At 27.6% G+C, this 22,371-nt stretch overlaps 2 protein-coding genes across 4 annotated transcripts; one reads left to right on the forward strand and one right to left on the reverse strand.

Annotated features, from left to right (window-relative positions):
- Positions 1-137: 137 nt before the first annotated feature.
- On the reverse strand, positions 138-18,590 carry LOC107436567 (transcription factor E2F8). 3 transcript variants are annotated; one of them, XM_043049570.2, is made up of 11 exons: positions 18,364-18,590; positions 16,139-16,414; positions 13,471-13,583; positions 12,628-12,707; positions 11,117-11,247; positions 9,678-9,926; positions 8,828-8,906; positions 8,332-8,466; positions 5,442-5,819; positions 4,057-4,136; positions 138-1,155 (listed from the first exon to the last, which is right to left on the reverse strand). In XM_043049570.2, exons 2-11 carry the CDS (start codon positions 16,403-16,405, stop codon positions 307-309), a joined length of 2,361 nt encoding a protein of 786 aa, XP_042905504.1. In that variant the 5' UTR covers positions 16,406-16,414; positions 18,364-18,590; the 3' UTR covers positions 138-306. The 3 variants fall into 3 exon arrangements, with proteins under 3 accessions (XP_042905504.1, XP_042905506.1, XP_042905505.1); XM_043049572.2 differs by having other exon boundaries at positions 5,490-5,819; positions 18,364-18,556; XM_043049571.2 differs by lacking the exon at positions 18,364-18,590 and adding an exon at positions 18,035-18,052.
- A 225-nt stretch (positions 18,591-18,815) lies between these two features.
- Positions 18,816-19,962, forward strand: LOC107436577 (coiled-coil domain-containing protein 115). The gene has a single exon (XM_016048341.3). It carries the CDS (start codon positions 18,907-18,909, stop codon positions 19,495-19,497), a length of 591 nt encoding a protein of 196 aa, XP_015903827.1. The 5' UTR covers positions 18,816-18,906; the 3' UTR covers positions 19,498-19,962.
- Positions 19,963-22,371: the final 2,409 nt, after the last annotated feature.

The raw sequence follows: 22,371 nt of genomic DNA on the forward strand, positions 1-22,371 counted from the left end.
ATTTTGAAAAACTTGGAAGTTTAATTTACTATAGTTTTTACATAAGATATAAATGATTTTTTCCTATATTTAAATCAAAAACATAACAACCGCAAAAAAAAAAACAAAAAAAAATTGATGTCATAGAAGGTGAAAAATAGTTTCAACATGTTTTATTAAGGACATGTATAATATATTTCTCTAGGTATCTAATACATAAATAAATTCAAAACTTTTAAATAGAAAAACAAAAACTACGCCTATACATAAGAATAAATAAATAATTTGCATCATTTTTCAACCCTTTAAATTTATGACAAGAGGGATTCAAACTTTTTTGTCACACACAGTATCATTTTCAAGCTTCAATAATGATGACTCTAATTTATTGCTAGCAGTGTTTTGAAGTTTTATAAAGGGTTGATACAGAAAAATAGCATCAGAGCTAATGTAAGGTGGCGTCATTAGTGGAGAAGGTGAAAGAATTTTAGCACATCCATTCGGTTTCTTAATCGGGCTTAAAATGGTTTTTTCATCAATCAAGAAAGAATGTGGACGAGATGCTGTGGCAGTTGCACCCAAAGGAACTTCTTTCAATATGTTGGTAACTTCAGCATTCAGACTTTCGCTGCTGCAGCTATCTGAATTGTGACGAGATAGTGGCATACCCTTTATTGGCACACAATTTCTGAAAGATTGAAGCATACCTTCGTGCTTCTTTATGTTCTCTCCAATTACAGGCACATCATTGCGATTTTCAATTTTCTTCAATATTGAATCAACTTCACTGTTTGAGGGAAACGAAGTTATATCCGACATTGAAGATGGTATTGGAGTAGTATAGCCACTAGGTATGCTAAGGGGAGAGTAAATTCCTTTAGTTTGAGAGACCGGGCTACTGTTCCTGGAACTATTGGCGGTTGATGATTTATCACTTTCATTGTTATGAGCACTGACATCTTTAAAAAGATCTTGTTGTTTAAGTTCTACAGAACTTATTTTATTACCATTATCGATAATTTTTAGTACATTACATTGATTATTTGGAGTTGTATTAAAAGATTGAGTAGAACCAGCAAGTTGAATAGCAGCTACTTGACCTGGTGTAAGAGAGATGTTTAGAGATTTCAAAATATTATCACGTTGAGCAGGAGATAATTCAATTGTTTGAGAAGTCTAAAAAAGAAATACCGTATTGTTAATTAAATTTATGATACAATATAATAACTATAAAACACTTATATGTACGCAAGAACTTTGGAGATTTAAGATACTCAAATACATTAAACATTAAAGTGAGAATTATCAAACTCTTAGGATTCATATAAAGATTATCACAGTTTTCAGAACAGTAGTTTTTAACAGGGTCATAACTAAATATAATTTACTCCTGCGATACTTGGTTATTGATAATTATAATATAACAAAGTATGATGAATGATATTATAAATTAGAGCATGAATTTTAAAGTGCTATTTTTTTTTTATAGGTGCCCCTATTTATTTATAGATGCCCTTATTTTTTATAGGTGCCCTTAAAAGTGTATTATTAAAGTAAAAATATTTAACTGAAACAAAGCTTTCTTGTTTAAAATTACTTTCAGTCTCGTTAAAATATATGAAAACAATACAATGCAAGTTCCATGCATCTTTTAAAGTGTTATTAGTTAATAGTCTGACTACTGAACATAATAAAAAATGGAAAAAGAATACCTTAAAAGTTAAAAAAAGGAAAAAAGCACAAAAATGCAAATGTCATCAAACTTTGGGCCTTAATGAGAGTCTTGAACATACTGGATGCATATCTTGTGTACTATATCTTAGAAAAAAGTATTTTAAGGTATTTATTTATTATTTTTTTAAATGGCACTTAGTTCTGTACTAAAATATAACATCATCTTTAAGATACATCTCCTTATGGCATACCCATCAATATTATGCATCTGTTAATAATTAGTTATATACGCCTGGTAGCAGAATTTACAAAGTCAGCTACAGAAAGACTGATATTGTAGAATGCAATGCAACAACTTAATGTAACACGCGTACAATAAAATTATCAATAATAATAAAATTACCTTGCAACATGAGAATTACTTTTTATATTATCGATTTTATACTTAACTCACAGTTTTGCCATGTTCACCATAATGGAAATCCTCTATTTTATTCTTTTGTTTCCAAAGTTTATCTGAAGCTTCGTTTTGCTTTTAGAAATCTTAAACAAAAATTGCTTTGCGCTCGAACGAGAACTCAGGGAAAAAAAAAAAAAAGACATTGGTAAAGGAGGAATAAATGTCTCGTTAGGAGGATTTCACAAAACAAAAAAAAGTGAGATTAGCAGAATTGAAAACAAATTTTTGCCGTAATGTACATTTTTAATTCACAATTTAGGTCTTAAAATTTGAGGAATTAAGCACATTATTGGAAAAATTACACACCTAACAAAAAATATTGTTTAATTTTACAAAAGAATTATCATTATATTTCTGTCATTGCAAATGATAAAATAACTAGCTTCTGACAAATAATTTTTTTCTTGATTATATTAGCCACCATAAAAATATCGAAAGATTTTTCAGAGGGTGGAAATAGAAGCCTGAAATTGAGAACATTTTGCAAAATGCAGCAGAGTTGCATCATATGAGAGTGCAAGAATCTCACCGAATCCAGCTAAGTAGATCCACAAGCAGACTCCCAAGTATTTCATAAAGTATGTAACACGATTGGCGCGCAATTATTTCCGAGAAGGGAAAATTAAGCACTTTTTAAAAACACCCCATGGAAAAAAGCACCTTTAAGGGCTTTTAAAAAATGACACCTTTCAGCACTTTTTAAAAATGCTACGCACCATGTAGAAAAAATTTAATACTAAAATTTCTTAAAAAGTTTATCATTTCATTTTCTAACAAGCAATAGCACACATTAAGAAAAAAATTTTGGCAACAAAAAAGTTGCCTTTCTTTTCCATGAGATGACCAAAAGATTGAAACAAGATTCTGATTATGAATGATGAGTAATTAGTGGACAGTCCATAAATTGAAACTCTAGAGTGTTAGCAATTTTTAAGAATTGTTAAGTTTTATCACTATTAAATAAAATAAAAATGATTATATAAGCATTCCAAAAAGACAAAGTTTTGAAGTATCAAAACTATGCAATCAGAAATTAGTGGACCCAAGAATTTAATGACTATTTTTACAACTTATTAAAATAAAATAATAATAATCATTAAAATAATTGACTGCTATTTGAAAATAGAATCCAATAAGACTTTATTATAGTTTGTCTAAAGTAAGAAGTGCAAGAACTCCACTAGCCATTCGCCTGGACCCGTGGTGGTGAACGGTAACGAGGTATAACTATTTCAAGTAGAGGTATGGTGTCATCGTTTAGGAAAAGTTTTGGATCGGACCAGCAAAAGAAAGGGGATCTTTTTCTTCGTTTTACTGTGTACTTTGCTTCGTTTTACTAGCACTACAGTGTAGAGAAACTAGCCTCCCTGAAATGCGCTGCTCTTGTTTCCATTACAGCAGACGGCCTCAGACTGTGTGGATAGCGTAGTTCTTACCGTAGACAAACTATGCTTCATTATACTAAATTAAAAACATTGAGGGAAAAAAAAGGGTTTTGTCACTCATCATACATACATAGATCTGATGATTGGAATTCATATTGTAATCATGTACAATTTTCAGACAGATTTTATTGAACTTCTTTGATTTTTGTGACGGTATCTTAAATTTAATTATTAATATGCCAGTTATGTTTTATTCTTAGTCATAAAATATATTATAAGATACTTATAATTGCTACTAGAGTTGAAAAAAAATTTTTTTAGAGAAATTATCAAAAGACTATCCCCATCTTTTTTATTTTGCAAAAAACATCAGACTTTTAGGTGCCCTAAGTTTCCCGTTTTTCCCAAATTCATGAAATCATTTAACTTTTCCCTGTTCTATAGTCAATTAGCGTCAATATTTTTAAGACTCATAACTAGAGTATTGTAAAATTTTTTAAATAACATCAATTAGTTGATTGAAAAAAAATAGGAAAAAAAAAAACAACTATATATTACCTTGGCAGAGTTTTTCTTATTTTCCTCATCTCTTGATTGTTTAATTGGAAGAGAGCAATGATTTATGACAAATATAGTTCCTGAAAAAAAAAAGAACAAATTAATTTTCAAAAATAAGTTTGGCATTGCCATTCAAATGGAAACAGGCATTATTCGTGAATTTTGATGGATTTTTTTTTCTGACAGTAATTTATACCAACATAATTCTGCACTTATCTTTCTAAAAAACAGATTATTTAACATGGAAATTAGGAACTATTATGGAACTTTTTAGATATCTGAAAAATATTTGTTTTTGCATAATTTATATTAAGTTTTTCTCTTATTAAAGTTTAAATAATAATAACAGCAAATTTCTACTCAAACATTGTAATTAACATTGAAACATTGTAATAAATATTGAAACTTTGTTTTACTTCTGAAAAATTGAGAAAAAATATGAATAAGTTCTAGTGCTGTTTTATTCACTCTAATAAAACAACTTATTATTTGCAACTTGAACTGAAATGTATCATAAGTGATACATAAGAGTTAAAAATTTGTTGAAAGCAAAAAAACATTGAAAAAGGTAGAATCAAATCGAACCCTACCTAAAAATGAAGGAACTAGGTTTCTTTCAGTCCTGTTATAAATATGTTGTTACTTAATGTAGGAATTCAAAAAAATGGTGTGTAGCTTAGAAGAACAAATTTAGAGCTTTATCACTCATATAATAAACCTGACATTATTAAATTAATTAAATGACGAAGAATAAAACAGGCAGGCCACGTTATCAGAATGGATGAAAAAACGCCAGCCGGTAAAAGGTTAGCCTGGACTAAACTTCTTGAGAAGGCCAAGGTTTACCCTGGACTGTCGAGCCATTGATAATGATGAATGTAGGAAAAAATAAAGATTTCAAATTAATCCAAAAAATTCTGTATCAAATAACTCAAAGAAGTTAAACTATAGATTAATTAAATTTATAATAGTAATGAAACAGGTTTAGGTTTGAGTGACAAAAATGTAAGTTTAGATCATTTACTGCTTTTTTAGTTTACAAAATACAGATAGCCAATGAGCTTTTTACTCTGGACATAGCTCAAAATCTGTGTGCTAAGAAAATACTTTAAGATAAATGTTAAGAATGAGTTGTGTCCATTTTCTAAAATACGGATTTCGATCAGTGTCTATTTTCTTAAACACGCATTAATGAAAATATCACTGATAAAATATATTTCAGAAATATTTTCAGATAAGTAGGATATTACTATAATCTGCAAAAATTGAAATCTGACTTGAGTGTAAGGGCTAACCAAAAAGTATGAGTTCATTTTTTTATTTTATAAAAACCCTAACATTGGTAAAGAAAGAAAATATCAATATATATCTAAAAGAATTCCAACCTGGTTGAGGAATGGTTGTATTGTGATTCAAAACAAAATATGACCCACTTTTGGCCAATGTAGGAATCTGTGCCTTCACAGTTCTTGCAATTGGTATTTTTGCAGGTTTTGGAACAGATTTTTTAGCATTGCTGAAGACATAATTGGCTCTTAAACCATTGGAAGTACTATCATTTTTACTATTGATATTGAAATTCACACAGTGAGGTCCTTTTCCTAAGCTATTTTCAAAAGGAGGTGCAGAATTTGGAGTTTCCTCTAGGCAAAGTTTCTGATGTTCAAGTTCTGCAACCTCACAAATTTCTTGAAATGAAGAATGACGAATCAAACTCTTTGGTTTGATTTTTCTAAAGGAATTCATCAGTACAGTTTCTTTACCTAAAAATTAAATACAAGATTACAAAAATGTTTTTTTTTAAAGAAAAAAAAGCTAACAAAATTATTTAACATACAGTTTACTAAAGTACAATGCAGGCAAAAAATTTAAAAAATAAATAAAAAAGCACATTCATGCTTTTAAAAATATTAAAGAAGCTTGAATTAAAGTTTTGTACAGAACATTATGACATAAAAAATGAGATTATAGCACGTTATAATAAAGAATAATAATTACTCAAAAAATAATCTAAAGTGACATTTATTCATTCTAACTTCAGGTGATAGTATAAAAGTAAACTTTTTTATTTTAGTACTAACAGATTTTTTTTGTGTCCTAACAAGCTGGATAAAAAAAATAAGAACTTCCGTATAAATTATTCAGAATATTTTTGTTATTGTATGTAATTTAATAAATGCCTTTGCCACAGCAATTTTAAAATAAAAATGTAAACTTTTGGTCACAAATAAGAGTGGAAAACAAATGTCAAATGAAAATTTATTTCAAAATGCAGTGCCGAAAAAAAGAAAAAAAAAGCTTTCTAGGTTTGACTGGAAAAAAAAGTCTTCACATAAATGTAAAATTTTTTTTTCATTTCAAATACTAAAAATGAGGAAAGGAATAAGATAGGATTTTGAATATTGAAAATTATCTTAAATATAAATGATAAACTTAATTGATTTTTCTTGATATTGTAGCAGTAGCTACAAAAGAAAAAAAAAATTAAAATCATATTAATTTACAAATGAAGATAATTAAATAAATTTTCATTAATTCATTCTATAATAATAATAAAAAAATAAACAGATACATGAGGTGTACAGTAAAAATATTGACCATAAAAAGCCAAAACACAAAACCAAACTAGTAAGTAAGACATATAAATACAACACAATATTGAGTTTATTTAATAGCACACAAGATGATGTATTTCCCTAAAGGCAAACATTTATATAACCAATTAAGTAATCAAATAGTGTTGCCAGCTAAGTCGTGTTGCCAGATGCAAAAGGGAAGGAAAGATCAGCTGAGTGGTTCAAGGTCAATTGACTGATGAATACTTAAAAACGGCAAAATCCGATAAAGGATTTCAATACAATATTTAAGAAAATAGTTTGAAGAACTTTGATTTTACTAAAATTTTTGCCATCAAATAAAAGTTAGATTTTCTTAAAAAACATAGTTATGCTTAAATCCTTAACTTGATTTAATGATAAATTTATCTTTTAGATCAAGGGTTTCCAACTTACATGAGGCTGAGGGCCACAATTAAAAACACCAGTCAAAAGGCGGGCCATAACTTCATCAAAATTTTATATAGGACTCTTTGAAGTTTGAAGGAACATTAAATATTACTGTCAGACTTTTATCAAGTTGTACAAAATAAAAGTATTGAACTACAAATTAAAATAAGAAGTAGATTTAAAAAAATATTTAATCGCATATTAAAAAAATCTGGCTATAATAACTTTAATGTGCACCTAAGTATTAAACAATTAATGTGCAACAGACATCAAATTGTCAAGACATAAAACTTAAAAGCATTTTAAACCCATATATATTTTTTGCAAAAATTGCCCACAAAAAATGACAACTAATATATTTAGTTCGCGAGCCACAAAAAAGGCTTCGCAGCCCGCCAGTTGGTAACCACTGTTTTAGAAATTTTCCCTAAATTTATCTGATAGATTCAGCTTGATTAGAAAAAATTCAACAGAAATGATTTAAATTGTTTTCACCAAAAACATGTTATAAAAGGCTAAAGTGAATCTTTAAAAATTTAGTTCACTTATAACAAATACATCAAAATAAGTAACTTAAAACTTGCAGGTCACATCTGCCAAATGGAACTAGAGTTAGGCCTCAGATCAGATGGCTTGACTGTGTGGAAGAGGATTTTAAAATCATAAGAATTACTAACTGGAGAACAATAGCAAAGAAAAGAGCAGAATGGAGGAAAGCTCTGTCCCATAAAGAAATAATTATTGATAATAAAAATATTGCAATACAACAATTACCCAATACCCTTATAAAATATTGCAATACAACAATTTATAACCCTAAATGCTTCTTATCTTACTGAATTTTCATTGTGTAAAACATATCATCAATATTATATATTGCACAAAAATATAATATTGAAAAAGATTATAAAAAACCCCCCTCTGAAAATCAATTCTTCTGCATGACTGAAAGCATTACAATATCAAAACATCCTAAAACCATCCCTTAATAAAATCCTTATCTCTGTCTTGTAAAATCAAATTTTTGGGAAGTATGTGGAAAAAAAAAGATACTGTAATATATTTTTATGCATTAATATTTTCCCTATATTTAAACAAAGAGCATAAGCCCTAAGAGTTAAAACTATATTCCTACGAAACTTCCTGAGTGTCTATTGAAAAGAATGAAAGTATAAGGATTCTGACAACAGTTTTAAATTACTTATTGTAAAAACAGATCAATAAAAAAGCACTAGTTTGTAGCAATAAAAATCGAAAGAAATCAACTCACTACTGTAACTGTCTGCATCTGGCCCAACATATTTAAAAGCGGGCTTCTTTCCATTCGCACTTTTAATAACTTGTTTTTTAATAAGATTAATGCTTGACAGCACATTAGCAATATCATACAAACGTCTAATTTGAGCTGAAAGAGAAAATGAATACATTTTAGTATTGAATTGAAAAGGAAATACAATTCATTTAATGTCAGTTACACCATAAAACAACCTAAATTAAAAAATAATTTCTCCTAAATTATCATATGAATGTCAACAGAGTAAGATTCAAAAGCTTTCCTACACTGCTTTTTCAGTGGAGAAGCACTGATTTAAAGACAAGCTTGTCTAAGTGGAACAGCAGTAAAAAAGTTAAACATAATAAATAAGCTACACAAAAAATTATTTTATATATATATAAAAAAAAACTGATTCTTTTTCACGTTAAAAAAGATACATAAAAGCATCATTAATAATTTGGAATTAATAATAAGTGATAGTCATCCTTACTTTTAATCTGAGCACCTTTTTCAATTGTTTGAAATCCATTCAAAACTTTAGCAGCTTCACCGAGACTAACAACTTTTGTCTATAGGGATGAAAATATATAAACTGTTATAAGCTGTAATCATATAAAAAAACAACACAAACATGGAAAAAGTTAAATATTCAAACTATTGCAAACTGTAATAATAAAAAAATCAACGCAAACTGTTATAAGAAACAGAAAATCACAATCATGATCCAGTAAATATTTTTCTGACACACAACTGGTAAAATATTTAGAATGGTATAAGCTGTAATCCTAAGAATTAAAATAAAAGCAAAGAAACAGTTACTAAACGGTAAAAAGCAAACCAAACATAAAGGGAACCTATGGTTTTACTTGTTATTGTTTTTAAACATTTTATTGAAGATAGACTTCCATTATTAAGACAGAAAAAAATTGAAAATTCAATATAGCAAATAAGATTTATAGTTTTAAAAAATTAACGATGAAAAGAAAAAGCATTTGATTGTATATCAACATTTAAATCTCGTCTTTAAATTAGATCATTACTACTAATTAAATTCAGTATTTTCTTGTTTATTTATCTATTATTTTTGCTAGGTTACTATTAACATATTTTGCTTTTTACTATTAACATAAATGATATATTAACTTAAGAAACTTCCAAAACTTGGCTAATTACTTGGTTTTTGTTTAAAATATTCTTTGCCTACTTAGTAAAAAGAATTTCCATGCAAAACTTTCTCATAAAATATAATAAATGGAATATTAAACGACTTTAAATGATGTTACAATTCACTAATAATATAGACAAAATAACTAGCAACTAATTTGGAAATCGATGCTTACAGGAGACACTAAAAAGAGCATCAAAAACTTTTGACTCATAGCAGCCAATGACTTTTCTTTTCGAACTTCTGGATGTGAAAAAGTAGGGGTTAGCAGTTCTTTAACAACAGATTCACACTCTCTATCTAGTCGTTTACTAAAGTCTTGCACTTCATCTAAAATACATGACTGCCTTTGATAATTAGAACTACTCTCAACATCCTGAACATATTTAAATTTCCTTGCAATCCCTTCACAAACAGCAGAGTTCTGTAAAGGAAAAAATGAAAGATTTGAGATAATTATATTTATACCACTAAAAATATAATGAACACATTTGGAAAATAATGTTTATTACGATTCTCTGTTTAAAATGCATTTTGCAATAAAAATCCTAAAAGCGTGACAAATATAGAAAGATTTCTTATGAGTGGAAGTTAAAAATATATATCAGGGGTCTGTTTAGAAGAAATTTGGGTCCGTTAACAGACCCTTCACAAAATATCTTTTCATANTTTCATTTTGTTTTATTTTCCTTGGCCAGACCCTTCACAAAATAATTTATCTTTTAATCTGATCCTTCACAAATTTGTTTATTTCATTATTGTTTTGTTAATCGAATAAACCCTTCCCAGGAAGGAGGGGAAGAAAGACAGATGTAAACGAACAAAACTTTGTCTTCGGCAGACGCTTCTTCCTTTATTTGTTCAAAATGAATATACTGCATACAGCAGTATAGACTAAATACCAAATATTTGTATGTTGCATCTCTAATTTAGTAGCAGCAATTGCTGTTTGTTTTCAAAAACTTTATTTTTTAAATTATAATTTTAAAGTATTGAGCGTAATCTTGTATGTCTTTACAATTTAAAAACTCCTTGAAGAAATTTTTTTGCAATAACGGACCCTATTTGCACAAATTCACAAAACGGACCCTGGTTGAAAGAATGTGACTTAACCTTTATTTCATATTCCCAAATTAGGAGTAATTTTTTCACAATTGTACAAAAAAGGACCTTTCACAAAATTTCTGGACAGACCTGTATATACATATAAAAGTGCTTAATTATATGAAATAAACAACAGCCATAAAATATGTACATATATATCTCGTAAATCTTGTTTATATATATAAACAAAGGCTTGCATGCTAGAAAAGAAAACTAAAGTTGTAAATAAAAAATAAAAAAAACTACACAGACAAATATAGATATTAATTGAAATGTATAAATACATAAGAAATGAATAGTTAAAACTATGAGTTAGCAAAATTCTATTATTTTAAAGGCGTACAAGAATTTTTTTTATTTTTTTAAAGCATAAAAAATAAATAAAATAAAAATAGGCAAAGATATTTGGGATGAATAAAGACATTCTTTAAAAATGCAAAACAAAATTAGGCAAAGATTAAGACTGCCTCTTGATTTTGTATGTAAAATAAGCTAACAAACTCAACCAACCTTTATGGAGTTCAAAGATCTTAAAAGAAATCTTCGTCCATACCAGATATAATGATTCTTTGCCACCTTAGAAAGCATTTCAATGCTTTCAAAGACATTAATAATATCATACAGACGTCGTCTTTCCACTTCTGTAAAAAACACATTTTCATAAGAAATAAATTCTACTTTCCTTTTAAAATGGAAAATCTGAGTTAATATTTTCTGCATTTTAACAATTAAAGTATAAACAACAGAAAAATCATAATTTTACTTTAAACAATAACTATAAATTGTTTTTAGTTATAAATTTTTTTTCACTTCCACAAAACAGCTGTTAACAAGCTGATGTAACTTTAACAAACCTTTGTAAACCACAAATTAGGCAAAGGGTTCTTTTACAAAAAAATTATAATTTTACTTTACTGACTATTGTTATCCACAGCATATTCATATTGACATCAATAGTAGAAATATATATATATATATATAGAAACATGCACTAAGTTAATGCTTGTTATATTAATATAAGATATATTACATGTCATATAATATAAGAAATAAAATTATTTATTGATAAACAAACATAAAATAAAAGAGCTTTACAGAACTTTAATATGTTCATTTTAATATTAAATAAATTACAGTAGTTATATAGTATGTGTTAATCAAAGTTACTATTTAATCTTAAGTTCATAAAGAATATTTAACAAAAACTGATTTAGTAAGAGGTGAGAGTTGGCTTTTAAATTTTAAAAAACTTTGTTTTTAATATACAAACCTAGTCTAATAATGTATTACTTCAATTGTAGTTCCATTTTTTATGATATTCCTATAATCAGTCTCCATATTAGGTTTAAGAAAGCATTGGATGTTTTCGGACAATTTTAAAATGTTCTAGATAATTATCCAACTAAGAAACTACTCTCGATCATTTTCTTAATATAAATTAATGAAATAAATTAAAAAAAATAGCTTCACTGAAATAAATTAAAATAATCCAACATTGGTAAATAAAATTGTCATTAAACATAAAAACATTTTTAAAAAAATCAGTTTTAATAAAATATTAAACAACTGAGGAGTTACATAGCACAGTTTAAATTATGGAAGATACTGGATTTAGAGTGGTTAACCCAGACCTGGTTAATAGTGTCTTAACCATGTTCAAGACACTATTGATCAAGGATTAATAAACAGTTTATTAATTCACATTAGCCTAATTAAATTGATATATTTGTTGAATCTTAACTTCCAAAAGATAAATAAATAAATAAAAATTCATCAATGTAAAATTTTACACTGATGAACAGTACTTATAGATCATAAAACAACAATTAGTTTCTGATCATAAATCCCCCCCCCCGGAATTAACATTTTAAAATGCCATAGTTTATGAAACAAAATNAACCCCCCCCCCCCCCCGGAATTAACATTTTAAAATGCCATAGTTTATGAAACAAAATAATTAAATTTCAATATCATGCAAAAAAAAATCATAATACAAATTTATGTAAGAAAGTGCAACTCACTTAATTTCCATGATGCTTCATGCAGTGACACAACAATATTTTCTTTAGGATCAGGATCAAGAGGGTACATAGTAAGAAACCTAAAGAAAAATAAATTTTATTAAAAAAAAAAAAAGACTTTTTTAAAAATAATACACAACTGACATAAAAAAAAAAACAATAAACAAAACAAAACAATTTTGCACAAAATAATTTAAGCTGATGGAGATACAGTAATTTTTAAAGATTAAGACTAATTGTACTAAAAAAGAAACTTGAAGGAAACGAAATATCATAAAAATACTTTTTAAAAAACAAATTGAAGTAGCACATTTAAAATTAGTATAATAAAAAAAAAAATATGAATAGCACCGAAATAATTGAAAGCAAGTATATCTTAAACAATGTAAAAAAAAAACTTTGAGTCATTATAAGAAAAATCTATAAACTATTAAAAATGCCAGTGATGCTCAATTAACAGCAATAAAAAGTACCAAATATACAAATACTATGGAAATAGGTTTTTTATACCCACATAAAGAAAAAAATAGGAAGGAAAAAAAAGTGTACATATATTCTGAAGTATTATTGAGATTTAAGTTTCTAACATTTAATCTAAACAAATAAAAAAAAGTAGTACAGTCAAAGAGGGTTATTTAATATTTCATTAACTTGAATTAATACAGTTAAAAATTTCATGAATTTTTTTTTTCCTCATTGAAAATATAGACATCTAAATTCATGATGTGTAACATTAAGCGAAGTTTTGTTTTAAGCTTAAAAAAAATAAAAACGATAAAAGTTAAGCAAATATATATACATATATATATTTAATAGATAAACACAAAACAAGGAAGGACATACTTAAAGCAAACTAAAGCTAATGACTTTTCTTTTCGGCTGGGTTTGAAAGTTGAATCTAAAATAATATCTTCTTCATTGCTGTATTCAATACAGTTTTCTTCAGATTTTGCTGACTGTAAACAGAAATATATTTTTAAAAATATATATATATATATTCATAGCACTTTTTAGCACTTAACGTAAATATTTTAATAAGCATAAACACTAAAATGTTAAGTTTCAAAGCAAAGACTATATATTGAAATTTTAACATTTAGGACAGTTTAGTGTCTTATCTCAGTCCAAATTAAAATGAAAATTTCAGAAAATATTGAATCGAATTTCCCTAATATTCTTATAATAAATTTCCAGAACCAATTTTAATAAAAGCAGGTCAATTAGTTAAAATAATATAAATCTTCCATTTAAAGATGTAGTACATAAAAAGTAAATCTTTTGTGATTAAGAAAAAAAAATGAGATTGGTTATTGGCAATTAGTTACTACTACTGGTAGCAAAGCAACTACCCAAAAAAAAAAAAAAAATAAATAAATGAAACTGAAATTATCCTCAATAGATCTGAATCATGTGATCTTTAGAAAAGATAAGACAATAATATGAATTTATTACACTGATCAAATCAATTAAAATAATGCTTTTCTAAAGGTAAGATAAAACTGAATTTGTAACTTGCAAGTAAAAAAAAATAAAATATCTGCTTTAGTATAACTTCAGAATAGCAACAAATAACATAAAATAATTGTGCTTCCCATAAAGAAAGACAACTGTATAATAGAATATTTTTAATAGGTTTTAGTTTCCATTTATTTCTAATGAAAAATACATCTAATAAATTATCAAAGCATTTTTAAGTGCAATTCAGAATGAAAATCACGTGTCCCACAAGATGTCCACAACTTTTTTTTCGAATTTCCTCAACAATTTTTGACCAATTAAATGCACTATAGCGTATAAGAGAAACAAATTTCTTAATCTACGTAACTCTTGTCAGGCCAGTCTTGACACATGCTTCTAAAGCTTGGACAATGACAAAACTGGATAAAATTGTATCACAATAGTTGAGAGAAGGATTTTGAGAAGTATACTTGGTGGTGTAAATGAAAACAATAACTGGAGAAGGAGATTTAACTTTAAACCGAACAAGATTTATAAGCAACCTGATATTGTTAAATGCATAAAAATAAATAGAATGAATTGGATGGTTCACATGATTCGAATGAGTGATGATAATACAATAAAAAAGATGCTGCTTTTTAAACCCACTGGAACAAGAAAGAGAGGAAAGCGGCGATTGAGATAGGCTGAATCGGTGGAGTCTGATTTTCTTGCAATTAATGAAAAGAATTGGAGATCAAAGATAATTTGGAAGTCATTATGGAGAAATTCTCAGAGGAAGGCATTGTCTCACATTGGGCTGTCTGGCCAACTATGATGATGATAGCTTATAAGCCGAATCACTGACTTACATGTACACTATTAGTTGTACCTTCATTCATTGTTCTCGAATGTTTTCGTTTTCCCATATGTATCACCTTGTTCGGTTCCATCACAAATACTGATTGCATAATATTAAAAATGTTCGTTTTTTGTAGCTAGTTAATATAATAACTACCGATATTTGTAAAAAAAACTTTGATTTGAGAAGAAAAGCAGTAACTTCTGATGCTAACCACAAAGAAAACAATAATGTGTTACATTTTGAGAAAAATGCCTTAATTATATTAGTTTGCATCAGTCAATGAAATTGTTTAAACTTGTGGTGTTGCTGGTTTAAGTTATGATTGTAAGAACAGAAGGACACACACACAGAGTGACATTGATGAATACAGCAAAATGGAACCACAATCAGTGCTAACATTAATAAGGAATTTTCTAAAATGACTCGAACATACAGAAAATGAACAGCAATATGTAACAAGTTATTTACATTGAGAAAATTTTTTATTCAAACTAAGATTTCTTAATATTTTAAGTAAACAAATGTGTTTATTCTTTCTTTTGCATCCTAAATATTTTGCAGCAAGTAAATAATTTATTCAACTAGCTTTTTATACTTATAAGTAAATTTATTTTCAAGTTCATTATTTTTTTTAATACAGATTAAAGTCATTATTTGACATTTTATATTAACCCTGAGTTTTCCTGTTTGCAAAGAATGGTCTCACAAAAAACCATAGATCGAGGTTCTACACCAAGTTTTTTTTCTGGTAGTCCATTGTCAGTAATTCCAAAGTAACTATGTCACTGACGGTTTTAGAATAAAAAAAGTCCTTCCATGAATGGGAATGCGATACAGGTGAACGTGTGCAAGTACTGGAGAGCATTACTAAGGACTTTACAATGCCGAACCATTGCTAACAGCCTGTCAGTGTAGCTTAATATAACGTTAATAACACAACCAATTAACATGAAATTATATTTTGTTCAACAATAATAGATTATTCAACCTCCCAAAAAAAAATATATACAGACATTTGGAAATAGTTAATTAATCTAAAATATAATACTAATTTTCAGCAAGATAAATCCGCCGTGAATTAACTTTCAGTAAATGAATATTTGTTTCAGGTCACAAAAATCTAAATTAAATATAAATTTCAAAACACGCTAAGAGGAGAAAAACAGATTACTTATGATGATTTACACCAAATTTTTCTTAAAAACTTACCTTTGGAGTGTTGCATATATTAGCATAATCAAGAGAGGCAGCCAATGATGTCAGCAATTTAATGTTAGCATTTGGTGTGATAGGTTCATCTTTAATTTTAGTACACTTTTTAGGGGTGATTCTTCCAGAATTGCTTAAGTTATTAGAGACATCAACCTCAGGAGGCGTATTTTCTTTCACAGAAATATCCACTTTGCAAATTTTTGGTGATTTTAATGCGAATGGTTCTCCTGAACTATTCCTTTTTCTAGATGGTGGACTATTCATGTTTCTGACCTGAAATGTGAGATTAAATTACTTCTGTATAGTTATTTATCTGCTATTAAACTTTAAAGGAAACAAGAAATAACTTAGACAAAACTAAATATCTTTATCGCAAACACATTTAGGAAGGTAATATTTTATTATTTTTTTCTCCAAAGGCAGACACTTTTGTTCTTCACCTGGGAAGATGACAACCCCAGGTTTCCTGTTCTCCCTAATCTGTGGGAGCCCTGTTGGTTGCTTATTTCAGGTTTATCAGAACTAGACTTATATTTTTAGTTATTAATGGAAGAAAAACAAAATTTACCATGGAAAGTTTCTCCTGTACTCTCAATGCTAAAGACGTATAATTTTATGCCAATTTTAAAGTTTATATGCGATAAGGATTAAAGTTTTGTATTAGTCCACGTTATTGTGTGTATTTCACCATGAGAGACAAAAATAAAGAGTATGCAGACTTTCACTGGTGAATGTCAGCAATCACGTAGCCGCTTTGATCAATGTCTGAAATATCTATTATATTTGACTTTTTAATACCCGTTGAGGATAGATTAGAATAAACATCAGTGTTTGGAGTACCGGTTAAATGCATACAAAAAGGTGGCACTTGACCTTAAAACAAACATTGGGTAACAATCATGCTGGGAAGTGGCATTGAGCCTTAAAAAAAAACATTGATATAGGACAGATCGGGCATTTGCACTTAACTAGACCTAGTATATATTTTGGATATTTACCAAAGAGACTATGTGATTGTCAACATTCACTAGTGGAAGTCAACAACCACCAATTTCATTCACAGTAACACATACATTCATTTTAATTTATATAAAATAAACATTTTCTAAAAAATAAACTGATTGAAATTAGTATTATATGTACTTAATGAGGAAATAGATATTGATAACTTAGAACACAATAATGTGATAACTTAGAATATCACATGAATTTTTTGTGTTTGCATACAAACATTTAATAATTTTGCAACAGTTTTTTGGGTATATTACTTATTATTTTTTTTAATCACTTTCCAAATTAAAAAGAATATTCATTGGCACACAAAAGCTAATAGTATGGGTAACAAGAAAACCCATTAGCATTTTAATTAGAATGATTAAAATTATAATTTAAACCATTTTTTGAAATAAAAAAAAATAATTCTCTGTAATACATTGTGTATAATAAAACACTGTAGATTTTATGCATGGATCACTTTACTTTCATCTGAAAATAACTGATCTGTTTAAAAAATGAAAACATACCAAGAGATGTTCATTCAAGCAAGAAACACACAACTTTAGAGAGTAATTTATGGTATATATACATTTTGCTACACATTATTCTTAAAAGTTTTTAGAGATAGATTAAACATTCTAAATAAAATAAAGATGTATAGTTTATGTACAGTCGTAAATAAATTGGAAGTGAAAATATAATACCATGAATTTCTCTTTAGAATTACTTGTGTTAAATTAAGTATTACTTCTGAAGCTATTTTTAAAATCAAATAAAAAAAAGCATTTTTAAGTTTCCTTATAGCCATGATTTACAATGCAGGGATCAGTGATCATATATTGACATTTTTTCTAAGTTTATAGAATTGAATATATACTTTATATTGAACTTAATTACCTTGTGTAACAACTAGTATATTGAACTTTGAAAGTAGGTATAGTAATATCAAACAATCGTAAAATTTTTTAGAACTGTTTAAAATTTCTTTTAACTACTAATAAGGAATTAAGAGATCGAAGAAATAAATTGCTACAAGATAAAATTGATTAACGTTAAAATTTAATAAAGTGTTAATAGTTGAGATAGCCCTAAAATCGATTAAATTTTTTAAAAGCTTAAACACATCAGAAATATAATATAATGTTATTTCGAAGTAAATTTTTGCAAATATTATTCTTTTTAGAATAATGGATTGAAGTTCGAAAAAAAAATAATTAAAAACTTACTCAATAAAATACCACGCTTTGCTAGTTACACAGATAACCAAAATAGTTAATGTTGTTTATTTGCAATACAGATGACGTGGTAATATAATATAATCTTATCAAGAAATTTTCGTTGAGGCCAGATGTTTACACCATAGCTCATTCGATACGTTCCCAACCCAGCGTATAGCCCGTTGTGAAGAAAAACAACATTAGCGCCGGAACGGTTTTGTAGTTTGAGATGACTCAATCAATTTTCGCGGTGAAATTCAGATGTGGCCAAACTCTAAAATATAATTATTTTTGAAAATACTTTCTTCTAAGTTTCTGTTTTATACTCTTAAAATTACTTATTTTTAGGAATAAAATCTTATTTTTTCTCTAAGAGATTTTAAGATTATTGTTTTATTAAAAATATATTAAATGATTTAACGACTATAAGCAAATAAATAAGCATTAATTAAAACAGAAACTGGCAACAATATTTTAATGTCTCCTGATCTTTATTTATTTTGGTTTCGATCTTTTTAAACTATCTCGAAGTCTTTTTTGAAATTCAACGTGATGGATAGCACAAATTTAGAATCTTTGAATGAAAAGTTAGACAAACTATCTTTATCTATTCTGAAATCTATGCAAAGTATCATTTTAGAAAGGCAATATTTAGAGGATAACTTAAAAGAAGGCTACATTAACCTAGCTAAAAGTCGTTATTTGATGAGAGGACAAAAAATCAGTATGTTACAAATAAATACATCAACATTAAAATCATCTCTTCGATCTTTGAGTTCTGAAGATTTTGTGGAGGAAGCAAAATATATTAATTTTAATATTTTTGAACACAATTCTTCAAATATCGAAGAAAATGGTCTGAAACAAAGATTCACAGATGATGAAAAGCTAAGTAAAAGAATGGACGAGACACTATCTTTTTCGGAATGTAACTCTGAGGAAGCAACCAATTCAAATATAAAAGAAAATGATCCTTTAAGATGGTTTGGCGTTTTAGTTCCTGACTCTCTGAAAAACAGCCAAATGAGGTTTTTACAAGCAACCAAAACCGCTTTAAAACTTGCTTCGCTACAGAATGAATTAAATGCTCTTTGTGTTGTCTATAGAACTCTTAGATTGAAAAAGAAAGAGTTAAAGGAATAAAAAGCTGCATTAGTTTTTATATTATTACTATGATTGTTTAGTATTTTATTTATATTTCGTTTCATTTTTTTAAAGTTGTTAGGGGATAATTTAATCTAGAAATTTTAATTGCCTCTGTATCAATGATTTCCGTATCGTGAACTGTGACAGAATAATCACATAGTTTTGGCAACTTATGGGCAGTGGCGCTCAAAAATTTAAAAATGAAGAAAATCACAGTAAGGGACCAACTTAAAAGGTATAACTTGAAACATCTACCTGTTTTTTTTTTAAAGGTGCAAGTTTGTAATCTATGTGGCACCTTGGCGAATGTAGTTGGCACGACAGACCACTGTGTGGAAATATCTCCCTCCTGTGCTGTTATCATTTGTCTAACCGGATTTTAATAAATTGATGTTTTTTTTTATTCTTAAAGAAATATGTAGTGAATATTTTTTACTGTGTTATAATAAAGAATCTTATGTATTATTGTTTCTTTTTTACCAGAACTTTATGAAATGAGAAAATTTAAGTGAAAAAAATTAATCTTCATATCTAGTTCTTTATTGAAAATGGGATACAATTAATATTATAAATATCACAAAATTGGTTGAAAACCTTTTGAAACAAATTAAATGCAGAAACTTCCTGTATCATGAAAGTATTGAGTACTACCATTTAAAAGTATAACACAGGTTTTTTTTTTTAAAGATGTCAAATTTTTAATTCTGAGGAAAAAGTATTGGAACTAAATAACAGCTGAGCAATAATTAATATATTAATAACTTATCTATCTTCTCATTGCAAAAATATTTTATTTTATAACTGTCATTGAACAGCTGAGCCAGTTTAGAGTTTATGTCTACCAATGCTCAACTCCATAGCCTTGTAATTTTGAACCCAGTCTAGAAGACAACGGAACTTCTGGATCTAGTATTGGGAGAAATTTCCCTTTGTGGAGGATTTTTTAATGGAACTAACCCGCATTTGCGTTACATGGAGAGAACATCCCATGGTTAGTCTCACGGTGAGGGGAGCCTTACCCATGAACCGTCTACAACTATTTCACATCACCGCTGTGGTCAGTGCAAACCGGATGCGGAATTCGTATCGACCAGCCGTTGCTGAGATTTGAACCTGGTTCATTGGAAGGTGAACGCTCTATCCCCTGAGCCATCAAAGCTCTTCAAAAAATATTGAAATTACTTTAGATTTGAAGATTAAATGTGGATTGTTTTGATAATATTTTAAAAAAAAACTGCCTAAAACTAATTTATGCTGAAGAACTATTTTTGCAAACTGATGTTACATTTTTAGATCTATCCTTACATTATCAATCAAACACTCAATAGTGTGTATTGTTATTGACAAAAATGAATTATGTTGAAAAACTTGTAACCTCATCATATAATTTTTATTTTCATCTATCATTACATTGACCAAATACTTGGTATGTGATCATTATTGATAAAAATTTACTGAAAATTAATTATGACAATTATTATTTCTGTAAACTAATCCTAGAGCTGTATTATTGAAAATTAATTATAGCAGAAATTATTGTTTAAACTCATGCTCATGATACAATTTTAGATCTGTCCTTACATTGTTGACCAAATACTTGATGTGTGTTGCGATTGATTAAAACCAAAAATGTCAAAAAATATTTCTCTTCTCACTGTTAATAAGTAATAAGAAAATTTGAGATGTTCTTTAATATTTTATATCTTATGTTTGACTTCCAAATTTCATGCTAAAAGTGGAACATACAGTCACTTTTAATCTAGAAAACGTGAGAAATTATTTTTTAAAAAAAAAACTTCCGAACACAGTTTTCCGAATTTGGGAAAAATAATATATATATGTTGCCCATAAATTGATTGAATTGTTGCAATTTTCAATAATTACTTAAAAAATAATTGGAAAAAAAAATTTTGTAATTGAATTAGTTACTCTTTTTTTTTTTTTAGGTTCTTAAATACTCTCAGAATTCTCTTAGCTGAATACCTGTTCACTGTATCAGGTGACAAAAATTACATACTAAATTGATAATCAGTACTGAACATCATTACGAAATCCTGCGTGAAACAGAAAGATATTTACCAACACAATTAATAGAACTAAAATAATTCCATTTTTTTATGTATTATTATTTTTTGTCTTTGCTGGTGGCTTTACATTATTTAATTAATCAAAATATACTTTGGTAGTTAATCTCATCGAAAGGAAGATTAACTCTATTCAGTATCATTTGGCATGATGCTATTGCTCCAGGTCTATTCATAATAGTCAAAATTTACCACGATTAAGAATTTTTCTCTGGTACTTATCACTTTCGAATGCCTGTCAAAAATATCTTTCTATTGTATCTAGTGATAAAATTGCACAATATTAATGCAGTTGTAATGGGTACTAATTGTACCAAAGGTATTTTGGTATTGATTAAAATGGCACTTCTTACCGTAATATTTAAAGCAAAATTAATCAAGCATCAATGTTATATAATAGAGCAATTTATTAACTTTCGTATAAATGATTTAGGTACCATTTCTCCATTCATTTTTCTTTTCAGTTCATAACTTTTTTAAATTTTAAACTGTGTTGATTTTACATTATTTAGTTTGATATAAATACATTAAAAGCATAATTAAAATAATAAATGAACATGTAGCTTCAGATTACTGAAAAAAAATACTTATTTTGCTACATAGTCCCCCTATGCTACCATGTTCACATTGATTATTTAGTTTATCTGATATAAGAAATGATTTAATATCAAGAATGTGCAATAAATTCCTTTTTTTATTAATGAAAGCTATAAGCATGCAAATATCACAGATGCTATCCTTAAAATATTTGAAAAAAATAGAATTGATTTATATCAATGTTACTTCT

The sequence above is a fragment of the Parasteatoda tepidariorum genome, chromosome 5, assembly GCF_043381705.1.
Source record: "Parasteatoda tepidariorum isolate YZ-2023 chromosome 5, CAS_Ptep_4.0, whole genome shotgun sequence".
NCBI lineage: Eukaryota > Metazoa > Arthropoda > Arachnida > Araneae > Theridiidae > Parasteatoda > Parasteatoda tepidariorum.